Here is an 18,920-nt window from a genome sequence, read left to right as displayed (position 1 = left end):
TGGTGAAAAGCAGACTACAATTCTAAAGTACAGACAGCAAAGTGTAGCAGAAAAATGATGGACAGATTTCAAAACTCAAGTTCTACCACAGAAGACACCTTGAATGCAAGTGTAAGTTACTGAATATGCCTGTGTCTCAGTTTCCTCCCCTATAATGTAGCAATTCTAGTATTTCACAAGGCTGCTGAGAAGATTCAATGAGAGTATATGAAAATGCCTGCTTCAATAATTTCTTTTGCTTTCTAAAATTTAAAGTCTTAAAACCCAAAGTCTAAAATCATATAAATTCCCATCAGAAAATTTCCAATCATGTCTTTAAACCTCAAGAGAACAAAAATGACTTGTTCCACTGAGAACAACAAGGGGAAAAAGAGTATAAGTTATACAAATCAATTCCATGTTCCTTGGTATTTTTGGATAATTGACCTCTTTGAGAATCTGAAGAAGGTATGGATTTCCCCCTTAGACTATTTCTTGTAAAAATTCAAATAATTTATATACAAAAAATTTTAGATACAATTAATTTTATTGCATTGGAAAATGATTTCTTTCATATTACCTGCTACGGACTGAACTGCAATCTCTCAAAATTTGTATGTTGAAGCTCTAATTCCCAATGTGACTATATGGAGATAGGGTCTTTAGGAGCTAATTAAGGTTAAAGGAGAAGATAAGGGTTGGGCCCTAATCTGATTGGGCTGTGGCTTTATAAGAAGAGTAAGTGATCTCCCCATCATGTGAGAACAATGAGAAGGTAGCCATCTGCCAGCTAGAAATAGAGGTCTTGCCAGAACTTAACCATGCTAGCACTCTGATCTTGGATTTCTAGCCTCCAAAACTATGAGAAAATGTATGTATATTTTTTGTTTAAGCCACCTAGTCTATAGTTTCTTGTTATGGCAGCCTGAGCAGACTACTACATTGCCATATTTAAAAAAAAAATCAGTATTTATAAAAACCGAAGCATTTTCCCTCATTTTAAACCAAAATCAATGGCCATTTTCTGTTGTTTAAAATAAATTTTAAAATTTTACAAACTAAAACAGAAACTAAAATTTAATTCTATACAAAAGAACATTTCAATTACAAGGCTGCTACTGTTTGGCTTGAATAAAGAAGTCACATGATGGCCTGGTTTTTGGATATGGTGACTTGAATATCATCTTTAGTATCTAAGAAGGTTATGCCTTTCTGTTTTAATGAAAAGAAGTTGTGAAAACTCTGAGACTCGGGAAAGGTATGTGGTAACAAATATAATCACAGCTCCCATAGCTTACTTTGCCAGACGATGCTAGGTGTGTGCAAGGAACCTAAGATTTCTCTAAGACTCTTAAAATTGAATTCTTATCACTCACTGTTTTGATACAATATCACAAGTAAAAGGATTACAAATCCAAATTACAATTTTAAGGTTTCTGGGTGGAGATAATCTGCAAGAGCTCTAAGGTTTTTCTAAAGAGAAAACTCCAGAGGAACTGACAAGGCTTTCCATTCATGACTAGCCTACAGAACAACTTCCTCCAGCAGCTAGAAAATTCACAAGGTTGTCTACTTTTGCCTACTTCAGAGCTACAGCTTGGTTAAAAAGGGCTCATGATTTTTCTACCAAATCCATAATAATGACTGTTCAGTCTTGAATTGGAATAGTTATGTTCACTCATAAAGGCCCAAATATCCCCAAGTAAATCAAGTCATAACTAAACTCTTCCTTGTAATAAACTCTCTTCTCTTAAAAAGCAAAACTCCTGTCCAGAGTTTAACCTAGCAAAGGAAAAATTTCTATTGTGATTCTTTTTCTCATAAAATCTTGTTCTCAGAATAGTGACTATTTCTGTGGTAGCAGCCAAGGCTTCTTTTAGGGCTTTTGGAAGTCTTCAATGCCATTACGTGCTGATGAAAAAAAACCAATGCATAATTGCAATGGGTAGAGCTCCTTTCTTCTCTGAGGCAGTACAAGCATGCATGTTGCTAAGTTTGGAAGATATGCCATCTGTTCACAGAGTACCAAAATCTTCTTTAGAGTAAAAAAAAATTTCTTCTGATAGTTATTTTGGAAAAGATATTTAACACTCTTTCAAAGATGGTGATAGCCACTCATGTTAACAGTTTTTATAATTTCCACAGGAGATCACATATTCAGGATTTTTCTTTGTGTTAATATGCATATTAAGAGATAAAAACTAGAAACTAATTCTTTAGAGCAGTATCAGTAGCTTTAGCAAGTTGTGTTCTGGAGGGAAATGGGAGAGTTTCCATTCCCTCAAAACCTACTTCAAAATATTGAAATGAATGATAGCAAACCTAAAATGGATGACATCATCTGAGATTTGACATAAATTTACTTCTGCACCACGCTAAGACAGTTTAAATACTGTTAGTACACCAAGCTTAAACGTCTTTCCAAGTTCACATGGCTGCTTTTCTTGGCAATGTGAAAGTCAAGCATACAGACTCTTTCAAAAAAAGGCTTTTGTGGTGAAACAAGTTCAACCATATTTTCGTATTTTCAAACTGAAACTTCTACTTCCAAAAATAATTCAAACTGTAGGACATATTTTTAAAATGGGAAAATAAAAGAGTGTTTCTGTTTTCCCTAACTTCACATTTAGGTTGGTGAGAACTCTGCCCACATTAAAATACAGGCTTTTTGTTCTATCATTTTTGGTGATTAAGTAGTTTCATTACGTTCTTTTTTTTTTTTTTTTTTTTTTTTGCTGTCAAGTTTTGAAAAGTTGGAATTAAACATAGTGGTGGGATGTTTGTGCCCTCAATATGATGATGACAATAATTACAGAATTTTCAACTGTGTGTAAGAATGGCCATTAATAACAAAACATGATTTAAAAAAAAAATCTTCCCTTTCCCCAAAACTATTTTAAAAGTAATAGGAAAAACTCTACATAAAAGAACCTTTACATGTCAATATTAAGAAGACAATCACTTTTTTTAAATGGGCGAAAAGTTTGGGTACTTCATTAAAGAAAATATCTGAATGGTTAACAAGCACATTAAAAGATGCTCAACATCTCAGTCATCAGTGAAATGCAAATTAAAACCTCAATGAAATAATACTACAAATCCACGAGAATGTTTATAATCAAGAAGATTGGACCACACCAAGTATTGGGGAGGATGTGGGGAAACTGGAACACTTACAAATTTATGGTAGGAATGCAAAGTGGTACAATCACTTTGGAAAATAGTTCTGCAGTTGCTTAAAAAGTTATGCACACATTTAACATATGACCCAGTCATTTCACTCCTAAGTATCTTCCCAAGAGAAATGAAAACATATGTCCATACAAAGACTTACAAGCAAATGTTGACAGTGGCATTACTCTTAATAGTCCAAGATGGAAAACAATCCAAATGTCTTTCGTTTGGGGAATGAATAAACAAAACGTGTATTTTGTTTATTTCCACATACTAGAATACCACTCAGCAATAAAAATGAAAAACTACAATATATACTACAATATGTATAAACCTCAAGGCATCAGGATATGTAAAAGAAGCTAGATGCAAAAGACTACATAGTGTATGAATCCATTTATATGACATTTTTAGAAAAGGTTTAACTATAGAGACAGAAAGTAGATCAGTGTTTGCCTGGGGCTTAGGGTGGTAGCAGCAATTGACTGCAAAACAGGAACAAGAGAATTTTTAGGGTGAAGGAAGTTGTCAAAAGCTGGATAAGCTGGATTGTTATGATGCTTGCACGATGATAAATGAATTTTATGGTATATAAAAAATATATATCAATAAAGTTTTTAAAAAAGTAACAGGACAAAAACCAAAGGAAAAAATTGGGGCATATATCCAGTTCCCCAAACCATCCATAGACCTTACTTAGGTTAAGAATTTATATATAGTATCTATATTTGGGTTAGTTAAACATATGATTATTTATTATTAAACAAGAATTTTCAATAACTGTTCCTTACTAAAATTATCTGAACTCAAACAATTTTTGAAGGGGAATCTTACATCTTTTGTTAACTACAAAATAAACACAACTTTCTACAATTCTTAATACAGGGCTAATCTGAGTAGCATTACATTTCTGGATAGAGAAATGAAAGCAGTCAAAAGAGACTATCTTCCTTGCTCTTACTGTAGCTCACCTATAGTGGACATGTATCCTTATGCTATTTAAAGTTGCCAGGACAACTCTGGCCATCCCCTTCTCATTCTGCAAAGTTTCATGGGTTGGATGATAAAGTATACAGTCACCCTGTCTATAGAAGAATTATTCTCATCCTTAACTTTATTAATATGAAGGGGAACCCCCGAAGGCTTTGAAGGCCTTTAAACAGGTATAAAACATACAATTATAAAAATTTCATTAGTCACTTTACAGTTGAAGATCTGGAGCACAGAGAAATTAAAATGAGAAGCCCCAAACCACATTATTTTAGATTAGGGGCCATTAACACTACCACAAACACTCTTTATAAAATAAGTTTCTGAGGAATAAGTACTATTTCTGTTGGATAAGTACAATTTTTTTCTCTTGGAGGTGATAATTATTACTATCTTCATTTTACAGATAAGGAAGGAGGTTTTAAGAAGTTGATTACTTTGCCTAAGGCTAAAAGGTGGTTAAGTGGTGGAACTGGGATGCAAATCTTGACTTCAAAGCTTGTCCCTTAACCTCTAAGTACAATGCCTCTCATGAAAGGGAACATAGGCATGAGTACGGGGATGTTCAAGTGCACCTGTGTACAGTGTAGCCAAAGCAGTTCTTGATTAAGGTCCATGAGACTAGGGATTCCATGAGTTGGTTTGAGAGTCTACATCACTAAGAAAGTATAGGTAAAATTTCCTATATGTATATATAAATTTTCTTCTAGAGAATGAATCTAGAGCTTTCACCAGATCCTTAAAATTATTTACAACACAAGAAAAATTAAGAACCTTTTAGTTTGCTTTGGTAGGGATGTTAAACATTTCAGATAATCTGTATATTTTATATCAGCTATCATAGTCATAACTAGAAGATTTGTCAAATAATACAATTAACAAGCAATTACTGGAGGCAGTATGTATTAGGTATATCTATTATATACTAGGGATATAAATATCACAATTACATAATGTGGTATTTTAGATTTTGCACTTAAGAAAAAAGAGGGTCAAGTCCTCATTTGATGTAGAATATGATCCAGCAGTCATGACAAGGAACAATGAATGATGATAGAGATGTTTACTACTGGTGGCTAAACTCTACTTAAGTGGCTGTGTATTAAGCAGAATTTTCTTACATGCTATACCAGCCTAAGGTAAAATTAATTTAGAAGTACAAAATAAGAAAGGTATATATTTTGCAGGTAATAAGGACACTGAGTTGCATCAAATGAAACAGATTTCTGCTTCTATTTCTTGATAGCTAATATGAGTTAGTTTACTTAAGAAAGGCAACAGTAATGGTAGGAATTTTGGGAGCCACTTTTTTTTTAAGTGTGTATCCTTTTACCTTTGTAAAAATATTGCCTTCAACCCCTCTTGCAACATAGGGGCTAAATGCTAGCATTTATGATCATTCAGCCAGATACCTCAGGACAACTGTACCCCCGTTACATTACTGAAATACTTCCATACAGATTAGTATGTAAGATAATAGTAACTGTATTATGTGGTAAAATTAATTATATAGATTTCAATATGAATTTATTAGTTCAAATTAGATGCCACTGAATATCATAACAACCACTGAGGGCACCAGTGTGCTGCTGCAGTGTGATTTAGTTGCCACTGAATATTTTAATACATACATACTGACACTGAATATATGAAAATTTCAGACAATATTAGAAAAGCAGTAATTTTTTAAATGAAATGCTGCTAGTTCAGCAAAAGCTGAGAGGATTCAGCACTATGAGCAATATTTTTTATATTGAGAGAAATTCTCTCTTTATTGAAACTATCCAATGATGTCACCCTGCAGTGGTAATGGAGGATGGTAATTGGACCTGGGAGTGGTGCTAGCACAGAAGTGAACAGCCCCTTTTGGATGTTTAATGGGCCAAGACAGCGCTATGAGCAAGAGTGATACCCACCTACTGCTTTGGAGGGGCCTATGGAGGCAGAGTAGGTGCCATGGGAAGGTGGTATGGTCCTCTGGCTCTCAGTCACATGGGAAGTACCGGCATCTGTATACATACTGAATTCTGACTGCAGACGACATACCTACTATCCTCAGCTACAATCAAGTGCGGAATGCTTTTTTAAATTTATATACTGATTTCACTTTATCAATTCTTTATGTCTCTAAGAGAGGAAAAAGAAAGCCAGGTGCTATTTTCACTGTTTTGATTCTGGACTATTTTTCCTTTCAACCTTACCATACGGCAAATGAGTAATCACAAATGGATATTTCCTCCAAGTTTAGAGGATTTAGCAAATATGAACATATTGTCTGCATATTCAGATAACTAAATAGCTTTGGGAGAGGTTCTGATAATGCTGCAAATACATATACTGATTAAAAATAGGGGATCCTATGACTTTCAAATGGCTCATCTGAAGCTTCTTCAATTTCAGGTGTCTGTGAATTTTCAGGATGCTCTTTCAATGGTTGCTATGCCTATGAATTAATGTTTATAAGGTTGAAGTTAGAGCTCTATCAAACTAAACTTTACACAGAGAAAATATGTTTAACAGTCAACCCTAAGCAAACAATCTAAACTGTAAATGTACAATGCTGGGTAAAAGAACTGACAAGAAGAGTTGTAAACATATCTCCTCCACTACTGTAAACAAAACTAAAGCTTAGATCCTGTTGCCAATTTGCAGCATCATAGAATTTTACATAGAACTGTATATGGTCCCTAAGCATCTGTTCATTTTGTCCCACATCAAAGAAGAGTATTACAGCCCTGAGTCTAAGGGAAGAAAAAAGGCAGCAGAAAAAGAAAAGGAAGCAGGTTTCAGACTTTGAATTGCTTCTTCTCTAGGCTCTGATGCCATGAAGGAGATGGAGTGTTTGATCATTATCCATAATATGACAATTCAATGGCTGGAACTGCCAAAGATGGTGCTTCTGTGCTCTTTGCATTAACAGGTTCGCCAATTTTAGAACATAAATGAAAAGAGTAGATAATATTATTCTGTGACCTCTGAAAACCTGTTGGGTCTATAACTTTTATTCCCTGATTTGTCCTCTGAATTCACTAGATCCTCATTCAAACTTTCTTCTTTAATACCCCTCCTTGCCGTTCTCTTTCTGACTCCAAGCCCACCTTACAAAGAGTTAAAGAAGAAAAGAAAAGCATTAGACATAAAAAATGGATTTGCCAAAACTCACCATCAGAGGGCACAACAGTACTGCAATAAACAACTCCCAAATTCTGCCAAGAAGAGAGTCTCTGGTGCACCTAGAAAATACAAAAAGACACATCCATTGTCAGGACACAACAACAAATGTTATATGCATATGTGCATGTATATAACAAATAACAGCTTTGTAATTATTTAAATAATATTTATTTTTGGAGAAGAGTTTAAAAATACAGATAAAAGAAGTCTCTCAAACTCCTATCATCCTAAGATGACAGTGATGAACATTTTGGTTTGTTTTCAAAATTTCATACAAATACATTTACATACACACATATCACACGAACTGCTGTTTCATCTAGTTCTTTATGTACAAAATACTGGGTTTAAGTGCTATCAAGTCTAAACTAAGCTTTCTTGCTTCTTGGTCCTCTTGCTAGCTTTTAGACCTGCACTTCCTTCATGTCCTTTACTAGGTATGACACAGTTATTAAGTAGTTATATCACAAGTTTACTGTTACTGGGTAGACATCTAGTCTTTTTTTTTTAAACTTGGTCAGGCAACTTCACTCCTTAAGTAATCAATCACTACTATTTTCTGCATGTTAGAAGGAACTCACACTAACCTCTGCCTTTACTACCTCCTCAAAGAGTAGTGTCATTGTGGATTTAGGTTTGGAATTTAGGTTCTCACAATTAAACTACGTTTCAGAAAGAATGCTGGATATTTTCTGACTTGCCAAATGTTTAATTTATTATCCCTTTGTACATTTTACTTTCCTAGCCACAAAGAGTGTTAAAGGAGGAAGAAAAGAAGGTATTAACTGACAAGAAGGAAAGAGAATAAGGAAGGAAGGAAGGAAGAAAGGAAGGAAGGGAGGGGAGGGAGGGGACGAAGGAAGGAAGGGAGGAAGGAAGAGAGGGAGGGAGGGAGGGAGGGAGGGGAGGAAGGAAAAATTAGCCTCAGAGCCAGGTACTCCATCAGCCCAAAGAAAAATCATTTAGGACTCTATGACAATGCATACCTTAACACGACTAAGGTGTGTAACAGATTTTTACATCATTCCTGTGAGTATTGTTAATTTCCACCTCCTACAAACTTGAGAGAGCATGCAGAACATGAGATTTAGGAGTAATTTTAGTCAAAGTTAAGAAGTAGAAATCCAACTTACCTCTACCTATAACACAGCTATCCCATACACTGAATAATTCATTTCCTTCTTATTTGAAATGCTTCCTTTATAATTTTCCAAATACCTCTATGAATTTGGATCTTTTTCTGAATTTCTATTCTGTCCAATGATCTATCTGCTCATGACCTAGTAATTACATTGTTTTAACATTCTAGCTTTATATTTTTATATCTGGCAAGGTGGGCTATTACCCCCTTATTACTGTCCTTTAAGAATTTCCCGGCTATTCTTGCTTATTTGTTTCTCAGTGTGAACTTTAGAATCAGTGTATCTAGTTACACACACACACACACACATACCCTCCCCCACACACACTCCCATTACTTTTAAAAGCAACATAACACAGTGATTAAAAGCAAGAATATATAATCACCCCTGAGTTCAGATTCTGATTCAGTACTTTACTCTAACTGCAACTTTTTCAAGTTCATTAGTCTCTTTGGGTCTCAGTTTCTTCACCAAAGAATGGACAAAGCATAATAGTAGCACCTACCACATAAAGTTGCTGTGAGGTCTAAATGATTAATACATATAAAGCATTTATAACAGTGCCTGGCATATAGTAAGTGCTCAATGAATGTTAGCTAGTTTTTTGTTTGCTTTGTTTGAAGTTGGTGTCTTATCAACTCCATGGATTAATATAAGGAAAATCATATCTATGTGATTTTTTAATCTTTTTACCAAAGAATCTTTTATGCCTTTCCATTTAAGTCTGTGTTCCTGAGAAGCATTTTAAGGTCTTCTTTATTCAGATCTTCTATGTCCTCTTCCCTAATGTAATGCTTTTTGTACTAAGTTTTGTCCAATATTAAGATCATGACCCCTGCAATTTTTTTCTTTTAGTTTGCAAGTGCCTGTTTTGTTTTTGACCATCCTTTACTTTGTTATTCTTCCTGGTTTTTTTGTTTAAGGAATGACTCTAGTTTTCTCTGGGATTTAATCTGGGATTCTTTTAATAGGAAAGTTTAGGCTATTTATACTTATTAATATAACATATATTTGATCTCCTTTCATTTATCAAATTTTGTTACAAAATTTTTATGCTTTTTGCTTTTATCGCTGCTCTTTCTTCTTAAAAAATAGCTTACTAAGTGGCTTGTGCTTGCTTTGTTTTAGTTATGCATGTACTTCTAATAATAATACAGAAGTTTATTTTTTTGTTTTAGTAGTTATTTCAGAAAAAGTCTAAGCTCTTTTAACTGCCTTTAAGGCCCAATATTATCTGATACCCTATTACCTCTCTGACTTCACCTCCTACCACTCTGCTTCTCAGTCATTCTGCTTTAGCCCCTAGTCTCTTTGCTGCTTCTTGTATGCACGATCTATACTCTTGTTCCAGGACCTTTGCGACAGCTATCACCTCTGCTTTGAATACTGTTTCTCCAGATAACTACCAGGCTCCCTCACTTTCTTCACATCTTTGCTCACATTTCAGAATGAGGCCTGCTCTGGCCAACCCAATTTAAAGTGGCAATTCTGTCAACTGGTGTTCTCTCTCTATATGTATTTATATGTGTATATATATATTTTTTTTACATATATTTGTATATATTTTCTATCTCTATTATGGGCAATGATGAATTTATGTCATTTCCCCTCCCTTCTACTATCCATTTTCATTTACTGTATTTATTTATTTACTATATAATTTTTCTTAGTGTCTGTCTATCTATCATCTACCTATTTATATATCTCCCCTCAACCCCACATACTTCTTTATCTGAATTCATTGGTTTTAAATGACATATTTTGACAGCTTGTTATAAAACATGAGGTTTCTACCACTTTACATCATTTTTGTCCCACACTCTTCCAACTTTTGTTAGTTATATCATTACTACATTGTCAAGGTTTTAAACATTCATACTCTGCTCTGCAAAGCCTAATTTTCACATTTGTTTTAGTCTTAATTTTCTAGATCAATGGACTCCATGCTTACTACCAATACTTTAACTATCATTTTTCTTTTCATTTCTTGGTGGCTTAACTTCATCCTACAGAGGTAGGGCTCATGAGAGCTAAATTCCCTGAAGCTTGGCATGTTAAAAAATCTTCTTTGCCTTCGTATTGAACGATTATTCAGATTGGCACAAGATTCCTAAGTTAATCTTTCCTTGAGGACTTTGTACGTAGTGTTAGGGTAGAATGCTGCTTTGGAGAAGTGAGGCCAGCTACTTATTTTGGAGAACTGAGTTCTCTCAGCTTTGTTGGAGATTGACAAGCGTATCACAGGCGTCCTCTCTCAGGGTCATCTCACACCCTCATCTGACCTTCCTGAGATCTGGCAGCCATTCCTCATATATTGTGCTTTGGGACTGCAGAGATCTCTGGTTGTGCTGAAAATGGAGCCTGTACTTCTGTTTCTTCTTCTCTTACCTATTTTAAAGTGATTCCAAGAGAAGGGAGGAAGTGTTGCCTTTACTGGGCCATTATTTATTTAAGTAGCAGCTTTTTCATATGGACTTTAAAAATATAGACAGAAGGGGAGAGCACAGTGTGATGAATTTCTTCCACGTACCCATCACCTGCTTCTGTATTTACCAACATTTTGTCTAACATGGTTCATCTATATCCACCCAGGTTTTTTCCAGAGTATCTTAAAGGAAATTCCAATCATCATATTGCTTTACCTGAGAATATTTTGGTATACATCTACTAAGCCATTTTCAAACAGGAAATCCTCTATCCTCTATGATTTTTACACATTATCCTCAACAATAATAAAAGATGTCTTGTGGGGCAGAGAAATGCATAAATACATGGCTGCTTATGAATATTATTTGTTAGAATGTTATAGAACACAGTTGGCAGGGCAGGTACCTGTTTTTGTAAATGAAGTTTTACTAGAACACAACCAAGCTCATTTATTTATTTATTATCTACAGCTCATTTATCCACTTTCATATTACAACAACAGAATTGAGTAGTTGTGTAGTTGCAGGAGAGGTGAGTAGTTGCAACAGAGACCATGTGGCCCACAAAACCTGAAATATTTACCATATGGCCCTTTAAGAAAATGTTTGTTGAGCTTTGCTGTAGAACCCCACCTCTGTAGTTTTGAGATATTTCACTTTCCCAAAGTCCTTCCCAGTCACTTCTATAATGACACTGGCAATGACAAAATATTACTTAAGTGTTCACAAACACACACATAAGTCCTTTGCTTTCTTTAAACCTTCTAATAGCCTATAATATAATAAGGCCAAAAGAAACAAAAATGATTTTGTTTTTGCTTTTTTTCTTTGAAATATGGCAACAATAATAACAACAAACAAAAGCAAAACAAAGACAAAAGAAAAAAAGAGGAAAAGAACATAAGTGCTTGAGACCAAAGACACACGGGTATTCTATAAACTGTACTCCATGACTCCCTTAGATTTAATATATTTTTTAAATTGTATATTCTTAATAAATCACAAGAAAAGAGATTTTAATAAATACTTAACTGATGTTGAACATTTAAAAAATATGTCAAGAAGTTAAAAAAAGAAAAGCATTCAGGCAAATGGCATGTATTATCCATATATTTATATTTTATAGGTAGAGAACAAGATTAGAGTTAAGAAAGTAAATATTCAGAATGTGCAGAAATCATCAGAGAAAGAGTAAATCTCTGGGCAATCAATGCCAAATGAACAAGGTGAATGGGTGTCGACACGGTCCCTTGAAAAGAAAATGTAAGTTTATATTTTTAGTTTGAGATAGTCCACATCCTTGGTAAGTAACTTGAGAACTTCTAGGAAAAATGGGGGGGGGTGCTTCTAGTGAAAGTAAAATATAACATCTGCCCTGGTATTACAACCATTTCCTTTAAATCTTAACCTCAGGAGAAGAAAAAAGAAAAATTATCAGGTCAGAATCTGACTATAAAACACTATAACTTTATTTTCCCAAGTCATAAGATCCAAGATAATTAAAAAATCAAGCTTTAGTATTATAAAAAGACATTCCATGTCCCTAGAGTGAATTATTAAATTCAAGTCAAAACTTACTTTAAAATTCTATCATAAATTATGCAATTTCCCCTACACTCACCTTTCATTGTTCAGAAGAGCAAACTCAGCAATATATTCCTGCAAGTAACTTGGGAAGACTGTCAAATCTAAATAAGCTGTCAATACTCCCAAATACTCACAGCCAGTTAGACATTAGACCAGAGAGGGGAAACAGAAAAGAGAAAGAGAGAAAAGAAAGAAAGAAAGAGGAAAAGGGTAGTTCCTTATTGACCCAGTTTCCTTTATTTTACAAAAATCCGAAACCTAATTTCATTAGGAAACAAGTAACTATTACTTATGTCAAGCTATATATAAATACTATTTAATTATGTCAAACAGCTTCAGATGGAATAACCATATATATTTATAAATATATTTGTCCATGGCTAAAACCTTGTTATAAATAGCCTCACTATACCACGAGTTTAGATGTCAAATGATATTCCATTGTTAATTTCCCCTAGTATAACAAGGAATGGTTATGAGAATGGATCCTCTCAATTCATGTTCCAAAAGTTTCATTTCTTTAAGACCAGAGTACCCACGTGTCAACAATTTTGCCAAACCTATCTCTAGAATCCAGTGCTTATGAGCAAACTAGGACTTACAGTGTAAAACTATTTCACTTGTTCTAAAGCAAAACGTACCTATAATAGCTTCTACAATTTCGCATCAGTTTTGTCCACATATTTATCGATATAATAAACCTATTGAAGCATTACATCAACAATAATTCTGCACTACTTCAATTCTACCAATATACTAAAATAAGCACCATGGCTTCAAACCCTCATGATCTGATATAGGAGAAAACACTGTAGTTAGAAGAGTTGGGGCTAGTTCCAACTTGACTATCTTGAATTTCAACCCTGAAGTCTGTTTCCCCATCTTTTAAATTAAAAACTGCAATGACAACAAAACTGACTACTTCATAAGGCTGATTTCACTTAAGGATAAGTGACAATATAAATGTGACAACATTTGAATGACTAACATTCTACCAAAATTTAAGATACTCAGAAATATAAACTCAGAACAAATCAATCTCTTTAATCAAATTCTTATTGAAAAGAGTTTAATAAATTTAATGCATTTCAAAAGCCACAACTATCTCTAAATAAAGAGCTTATACAATATAAACACCTGATGATGTTACAGGTAGAAACCTGAAGGTTTAAAGGAGAATATCTTCAAATAGTACCATAAAAACATTTAAAGAGTTAGACTAACTACAGGGCATATTTCATTCTCCTTTCAATAACTCACCAAGGAAACAAAATTACTGATACAGGTTAAGTGAAACTGGTATTTCTATTTCGTGAGTTAAATTATACATTACAGTTTAATATCAGAAAATTATTTTCTCCTTGAATATGTTATTTAAAACAGTTCCTACATTTTATTATAACATCAGCAACATTTCTCCCATTGTAATACATTGTTATTTCATAATGGAAGTCATAATTCAATTTATATATCTTTGATTTCCAAGAGAATTTCACATCTATAAAACAAAGCAATATGAAGAACTTTTTGTTAGTATATATTAACTTCATCAATAAAAAAGGATTCTATTTTAGATTTTGGCATCATCCCCAAATTACAACCTATGGTTTATACTGGATAAGAACCAGAGTCCAATATCTACTAAATTTTCATTGTGTAGACAGTCTGGGTCCCTAGTATCTGAGGCAATTCTACACATACATTTGGAATGTGTTTATACCCTGATAGTTGCGACATTTTCCTTAAAGGATGCATTTTTACTCTCTTGATTCTCATAACAGATATGTTAATGATATCAGTGTAAGGCATTTCTGCTTTTTTAAAGTGACAGACTGCCTTTCTCACAGTAAACTGCAAAGTCCTTTTCTATTTTGTTCTTTCCTTGCTGTTTATTAAGAACCTACATTTATAAGTAAAGTGAAAGTTGTGGCCCCTCTATTATCCTACCTGCTTTTTTTTTTTACAACTATTACTTTATTTTAGTATAAAACTTTTCAAATATACAGCAAAGTTGAATTATACAATGAACACCTTTTTATATTCTTTGCCTAAATTGTACATTATCATGTTATCTATCCATCTCTCTATTTTACAGAAATTCTTAATTCTCATAGTCTCTTGCTATGAGAATCATTTTTAAATGTATTAAATTCTCTAACTCCATTTCCTTTACAACTTTCCTGCACTGCTCCTAGATTTTGGCCATACCTGTTTTCATTTGTCACACTGTATTCTAATTATCTGTTTAGATGCCTGTTTCCACTTCAGAGTAATGATCACTCTGAAGACTGCCTTCATTTCCTCATATATTGGTACCCTAACCCCTACACTAGGAGAAAGTAGAAGCTTAATAAATATCTAATTGAGTTGTCTTCTTCCTTATACCTCAATATCTTTGACAAGTCTTATAACTTTGCTTTGCTATTTTACTGCTAAACTACCCTGAGTAATAAGGAAGTGACTATTATTTCTATAAGCATTTTGGGAGATATTCAGAGCGCAAATTTCTTCATATATATTATATCTCTATTTTATTTTTAGCTGCTGTAGGTTCAAATGTATTCCATGTTGTATTAAAATGGCCATTAAGTATACTGCTAGTTACTACTTTTAAACAACAAAGAAACAAAACGCGAAATACTTAAAGAACTCACTGTCCCATAAAATCTAGCGTTTGTACCTTTAAATAATCATTTAGACAGTTCAAAGAAGCATATAAATTTAGAATAAGGGAAAGAAATCAGAATGTAAACTACATGGGAGAGTACTCAATAAGTATTTGCTAATATAGGCAAAACATTACCTGACATACATCTCAAAAATTTTCTCCTAGAAGAAATAAAAGCAAGAATAAACAAATGGGACCTAATGAAACGTACAAGCTTCTGCACAGCAAAGGAAACCAGAAGTAAAACAAAAAGACAACCTATGGAATGGGAGAAAATTTTTGCAAATGAAACCGACAAAGGCTCGATCTCCAGAATATATAAGCAGCTCATACAACTTAATAAGAAACAACCAAACAACCCAATCCAAAAATGGGCAGAAGACCTAAACAAGCAATTCTCCAAGGAAGACATACAAATGATCAAAAGGTACATGAAAAAATGCTCAATATCACTAATTATCAGAGAAATGCAAATCAAAACTACAATGAGGTATCACCTCACACCAGTCAGAATGGCCATCATTCAAAAGTCCACAAATGACAAATGCTGGAGAGGCTGTGGAGAAAAGGGAACCCTCCTACACTGCTGGTGGGAATGCAGTTTGGTGCAGCCACTATGGAAAACTGTGGAGATTCCTCAAAAGGCTAGGAATAGACTTACCATATGACCCAGGAATCCTGCTCCTGGGCATATATCCAGAAGGAATCCTACTTCAGGATGACACCTGCACCCCAATGTTCATAGCAGCACTATTTACAATAGCCAAAACATGGAAACAGCCTAAATGTCCATCAACAGGTGACTGGATAAAGAAGATGTGGTATATTTATACAATGGAATACTACTCAGCCATAAAAACCGATAACATAATGCCATTTGCAGCAACATGGATGCTCCTGGAGAATGTCATTCTAAGTGAAGTAAGCCAGAAAGAGAAAGAAAAATACTATATGAGATCGCTCATATGTGGAATCTAAAAAACAAAAACAAACAAACAAAAAAACAAAGCATAAATACAAAACAGAAATAGACTCAGACATTGAATACAAACTTGTGGTTGCCAAGGGGGCAGAGGGTGGGAAGGGATAGACGGGATTTCAGAATTGTAGAATAGATAAACAAGATTATACTGTATAGCACAGGGAAATCTACACAAGATCTTATGGTAGTTCACAGAGAAAAAAATGTGACAATGAATATATATATGTTCATGTATAACTGAAAAATTGTGCTGAACACTGGAATTTGACACAACATTGTAAAATGATTATAAATCAATAAAAAATGTTAAAAAAAAGTATTTGCTAAATGAATAAATGTAACTGGTTTGAAAGATGTTTTTTATTGAGAGTAACAGTGGAACTTCATTGGTTGCCCTTTTTGACTGACAGTTCAATTTGGCTACAGTTATTTTCATCACCTGAATTAATATTTCCTTCCATATTACCATTAAATTCTGTGGAATCTCAGTATTTGCTGCTATAACAATATTGGGTAAATATATAGTTCCATCTATAAATTAATGTATTGGGATAAAAATCCCTGTTCTGAAGTGGCATAAAAGTTAGGAAAATAACAACTTTTAAAAGTATTTCATTTTGGCTTGATGATGAGTAAACAGGTGTTATATTATTCTCTATACTTTATATAACTGAAATATTTTGTAGTTTTTTTCTACTTTGCTGGTGCCCAGGGACTATGAGATTTCTGTGCTGGGTCTAGATAACTGCTACTCAAAATGTAGTCCACGGATCTGCAGCAGCAGCATTGGTGAACGTGTTAGAAATGCAGATTCTCAGGCCCCGCCTCAGACTTACTGAATCACAATTTGCATTTTAACAATATGACTAGGAAATTCACAGGCACATTAGAACTTGAGACGCACTGCTGTAGTTCGTTCAGATGAGATTCAAGGGGGTTACATTAGTTAGATGGAGTAGTCTCAGACATTTTACTTTTCTCATTTATCAAGACCCCGGCATAAGCAACAAGGGCTTGTGGGGAGGCAATTATGACATAACCGAAAGAATACTGCATTAAGACTCTGAAAAGCTAAATTCCAGTCTCATCTCTAGTTGTGTGACCTTGAACTTTAGTTCTTTTCATCTGTAAAATGAAAGAGTTATACAACATACATTGTAAGGTCCTTCCAACTCTGAAAGTCAATAAATTTATAAAAATAAATACCAACAGGTATTTGGGGAATGATTCAACTGTATGTGATAGCTCAAGAAACTGCACTTACTTTTAATGCTATAGGGGTCTCGTCCATCAATTTTATTTAGATTTGAAAATCAACCTCCGTTTTTCCTTTTCACGCTTGGTTTCTGAAAGATGCGTAGTGGTGAATAACGTAGAAAGTGGGTGGCTGCTATTAATAATCCCCCTTACTGCTTCCTTTGTTCTTGAATGCTGATAAAACTCAGGTAATAGACAAGAATTGGGAAAAAGTAAAATCAGATTCTGTATTTTGAACAAGAGTAGGAGAATGTTATTATTCTCAGAAAAACATGGCTGAAGCATTTAGAGGTGAAGGATTATGTCTGACAATGTCAAATAAATCAGAAAATAATAAATAATAGTATGCATGTGTTCATGTATGTGTGTGATATAGACAGAAATAAAACAAATGTGGCAAAATATTAATAAACTGATGACTCTAGGTAAAGGGTGTAAGATTGTATATCATAATCTTTCTGCAATTTTCCTGTAGGTTTGAATTTTTTTCCAAATAAAAGTTGAGAAAGAAAAAGAATTAACATAAGTATATCTACTGACCTCTAAATATCCTGTTATAGTCTTCTCTCCTTTTTAAAGTAAAATATAGTGAATTTATTTATTTTTCTGAAACCTTTAAAATGCAAGAGAAAAGCTAGGACAGAAAAGGAAAAATCATTATATGTAAGATTTCAGTTACTTATACTCCCATTTGTTTCTATATTTCATCCGTTGGTTACAGACTTGCTTTAATTTTTTCTTAGCTAAGGATAAAATATAAAGGGGTAAGGAAAGAAGTGGTACTGCGAAGTCTTGTCACATCTTCCTTATATTAATGAAGTAAATGATTTCCAATCAAAAGCAAGCCTTCTGTGATGTTCATTTTCACTCCAGCTTCAGCTAATAATAAAAAAGAATGTAGCCACCACTCACAAATATAAATAACCAGAGGCCCTTTTTATTCCTCTGTTGATGAGAGGGACACAACAGCTGCTATAAAAATTACTCTCCACCCTCCCACGTGTTGTGTAAGTGTAATAGATATACCACGAGAACTGATATATAAAACGAGAAAGTAATAGCGAAGTAGTTGATTTTGTTTTTTAATTCCTTTTTCCTTTATTAGCTGTTATTGTACCTAGTTAAAAACAAAATAAACATGCTGCCTGCATTTCTAACATAACTGTCCTGTGTAATTGTAAATCTCAATCTGGAATACGAACATAATAGAACCATGTACTAGCTGACAATGTTCCTTCACAGTCCTTCAAGATTTCACCCAACAGGAATATCAGAAGAATAACAAATCCACCATCAGTTAACTGGAGTTTAAAAACCTTCATAAGTATTATGTGTCTTTAATGCTCTGGCCTCATATAGATACACAGATTTAGGTAAACTTTCCTCCTTTAAATGTCTTTGGTGATGGGGATTTATTTTAATTTGCTTGATTTTTAAAAATATTCTTAATAAAGCTGTCTCAGAGTTTAACTTTGGATAATAAACACATTACTTAAAATTAATACAAAAGAATAACAGTAAATAAAGGTCTTAGTGCAGTA

At 33.8% G+C, this 18,920-nt stretch overlaps 1 protein-coding gene across 5 annotated transcripts in view; it reads right to left on the bottom strand.

The window, feature by feature from the left end:
- The window catches only part of MCU (mitochondrial calcium uniporter), a 199,149-nt gene that overhangs the window by 26,716 nt on the left and 153,513 nt on the right, over positions 1-18,920 (bottom strand). For 4 of the 5 annotated variants that reach the window (XM_045522785.2, XM_074374177.1, XM_074374176.1 and 1 more), the window contains one exon: positions 7,307-7,376. In XM_045522785.2, coding sequence (XP_045378741.1) covers positions 7,307-7,376 — 70 coding nt within the window. Of the gene's footprint in view, positions 1-7,306; positions 7,377-17,386; positions 17,429-18,920 lie in introns of those variants that run through there. The other variant, XM_074374179.1, reaches the window with a different exon arrangement.

The sequence above is a fragment of the Camelus bactrianus genome, chromosome 11, assembly GCF_048773025.1.
Source record: "Camelus bactrianus isolate YW-2024 breed Bactrian camel chromosome 11, ASM4877302v1, whole genome shotgun sequence".
NCBI classification, from domain to species: domain Eukaryota; kingdom Metazoa; phylum Chordata; class Mammalia; order Artiodactyla; family Camelidae; genus Camelus; species Camelus bactrianus.
Note: the sequence above shows the minus strand (reverse complement) of the source record. Positions and strands in the feature narration are given on the sequence as shown.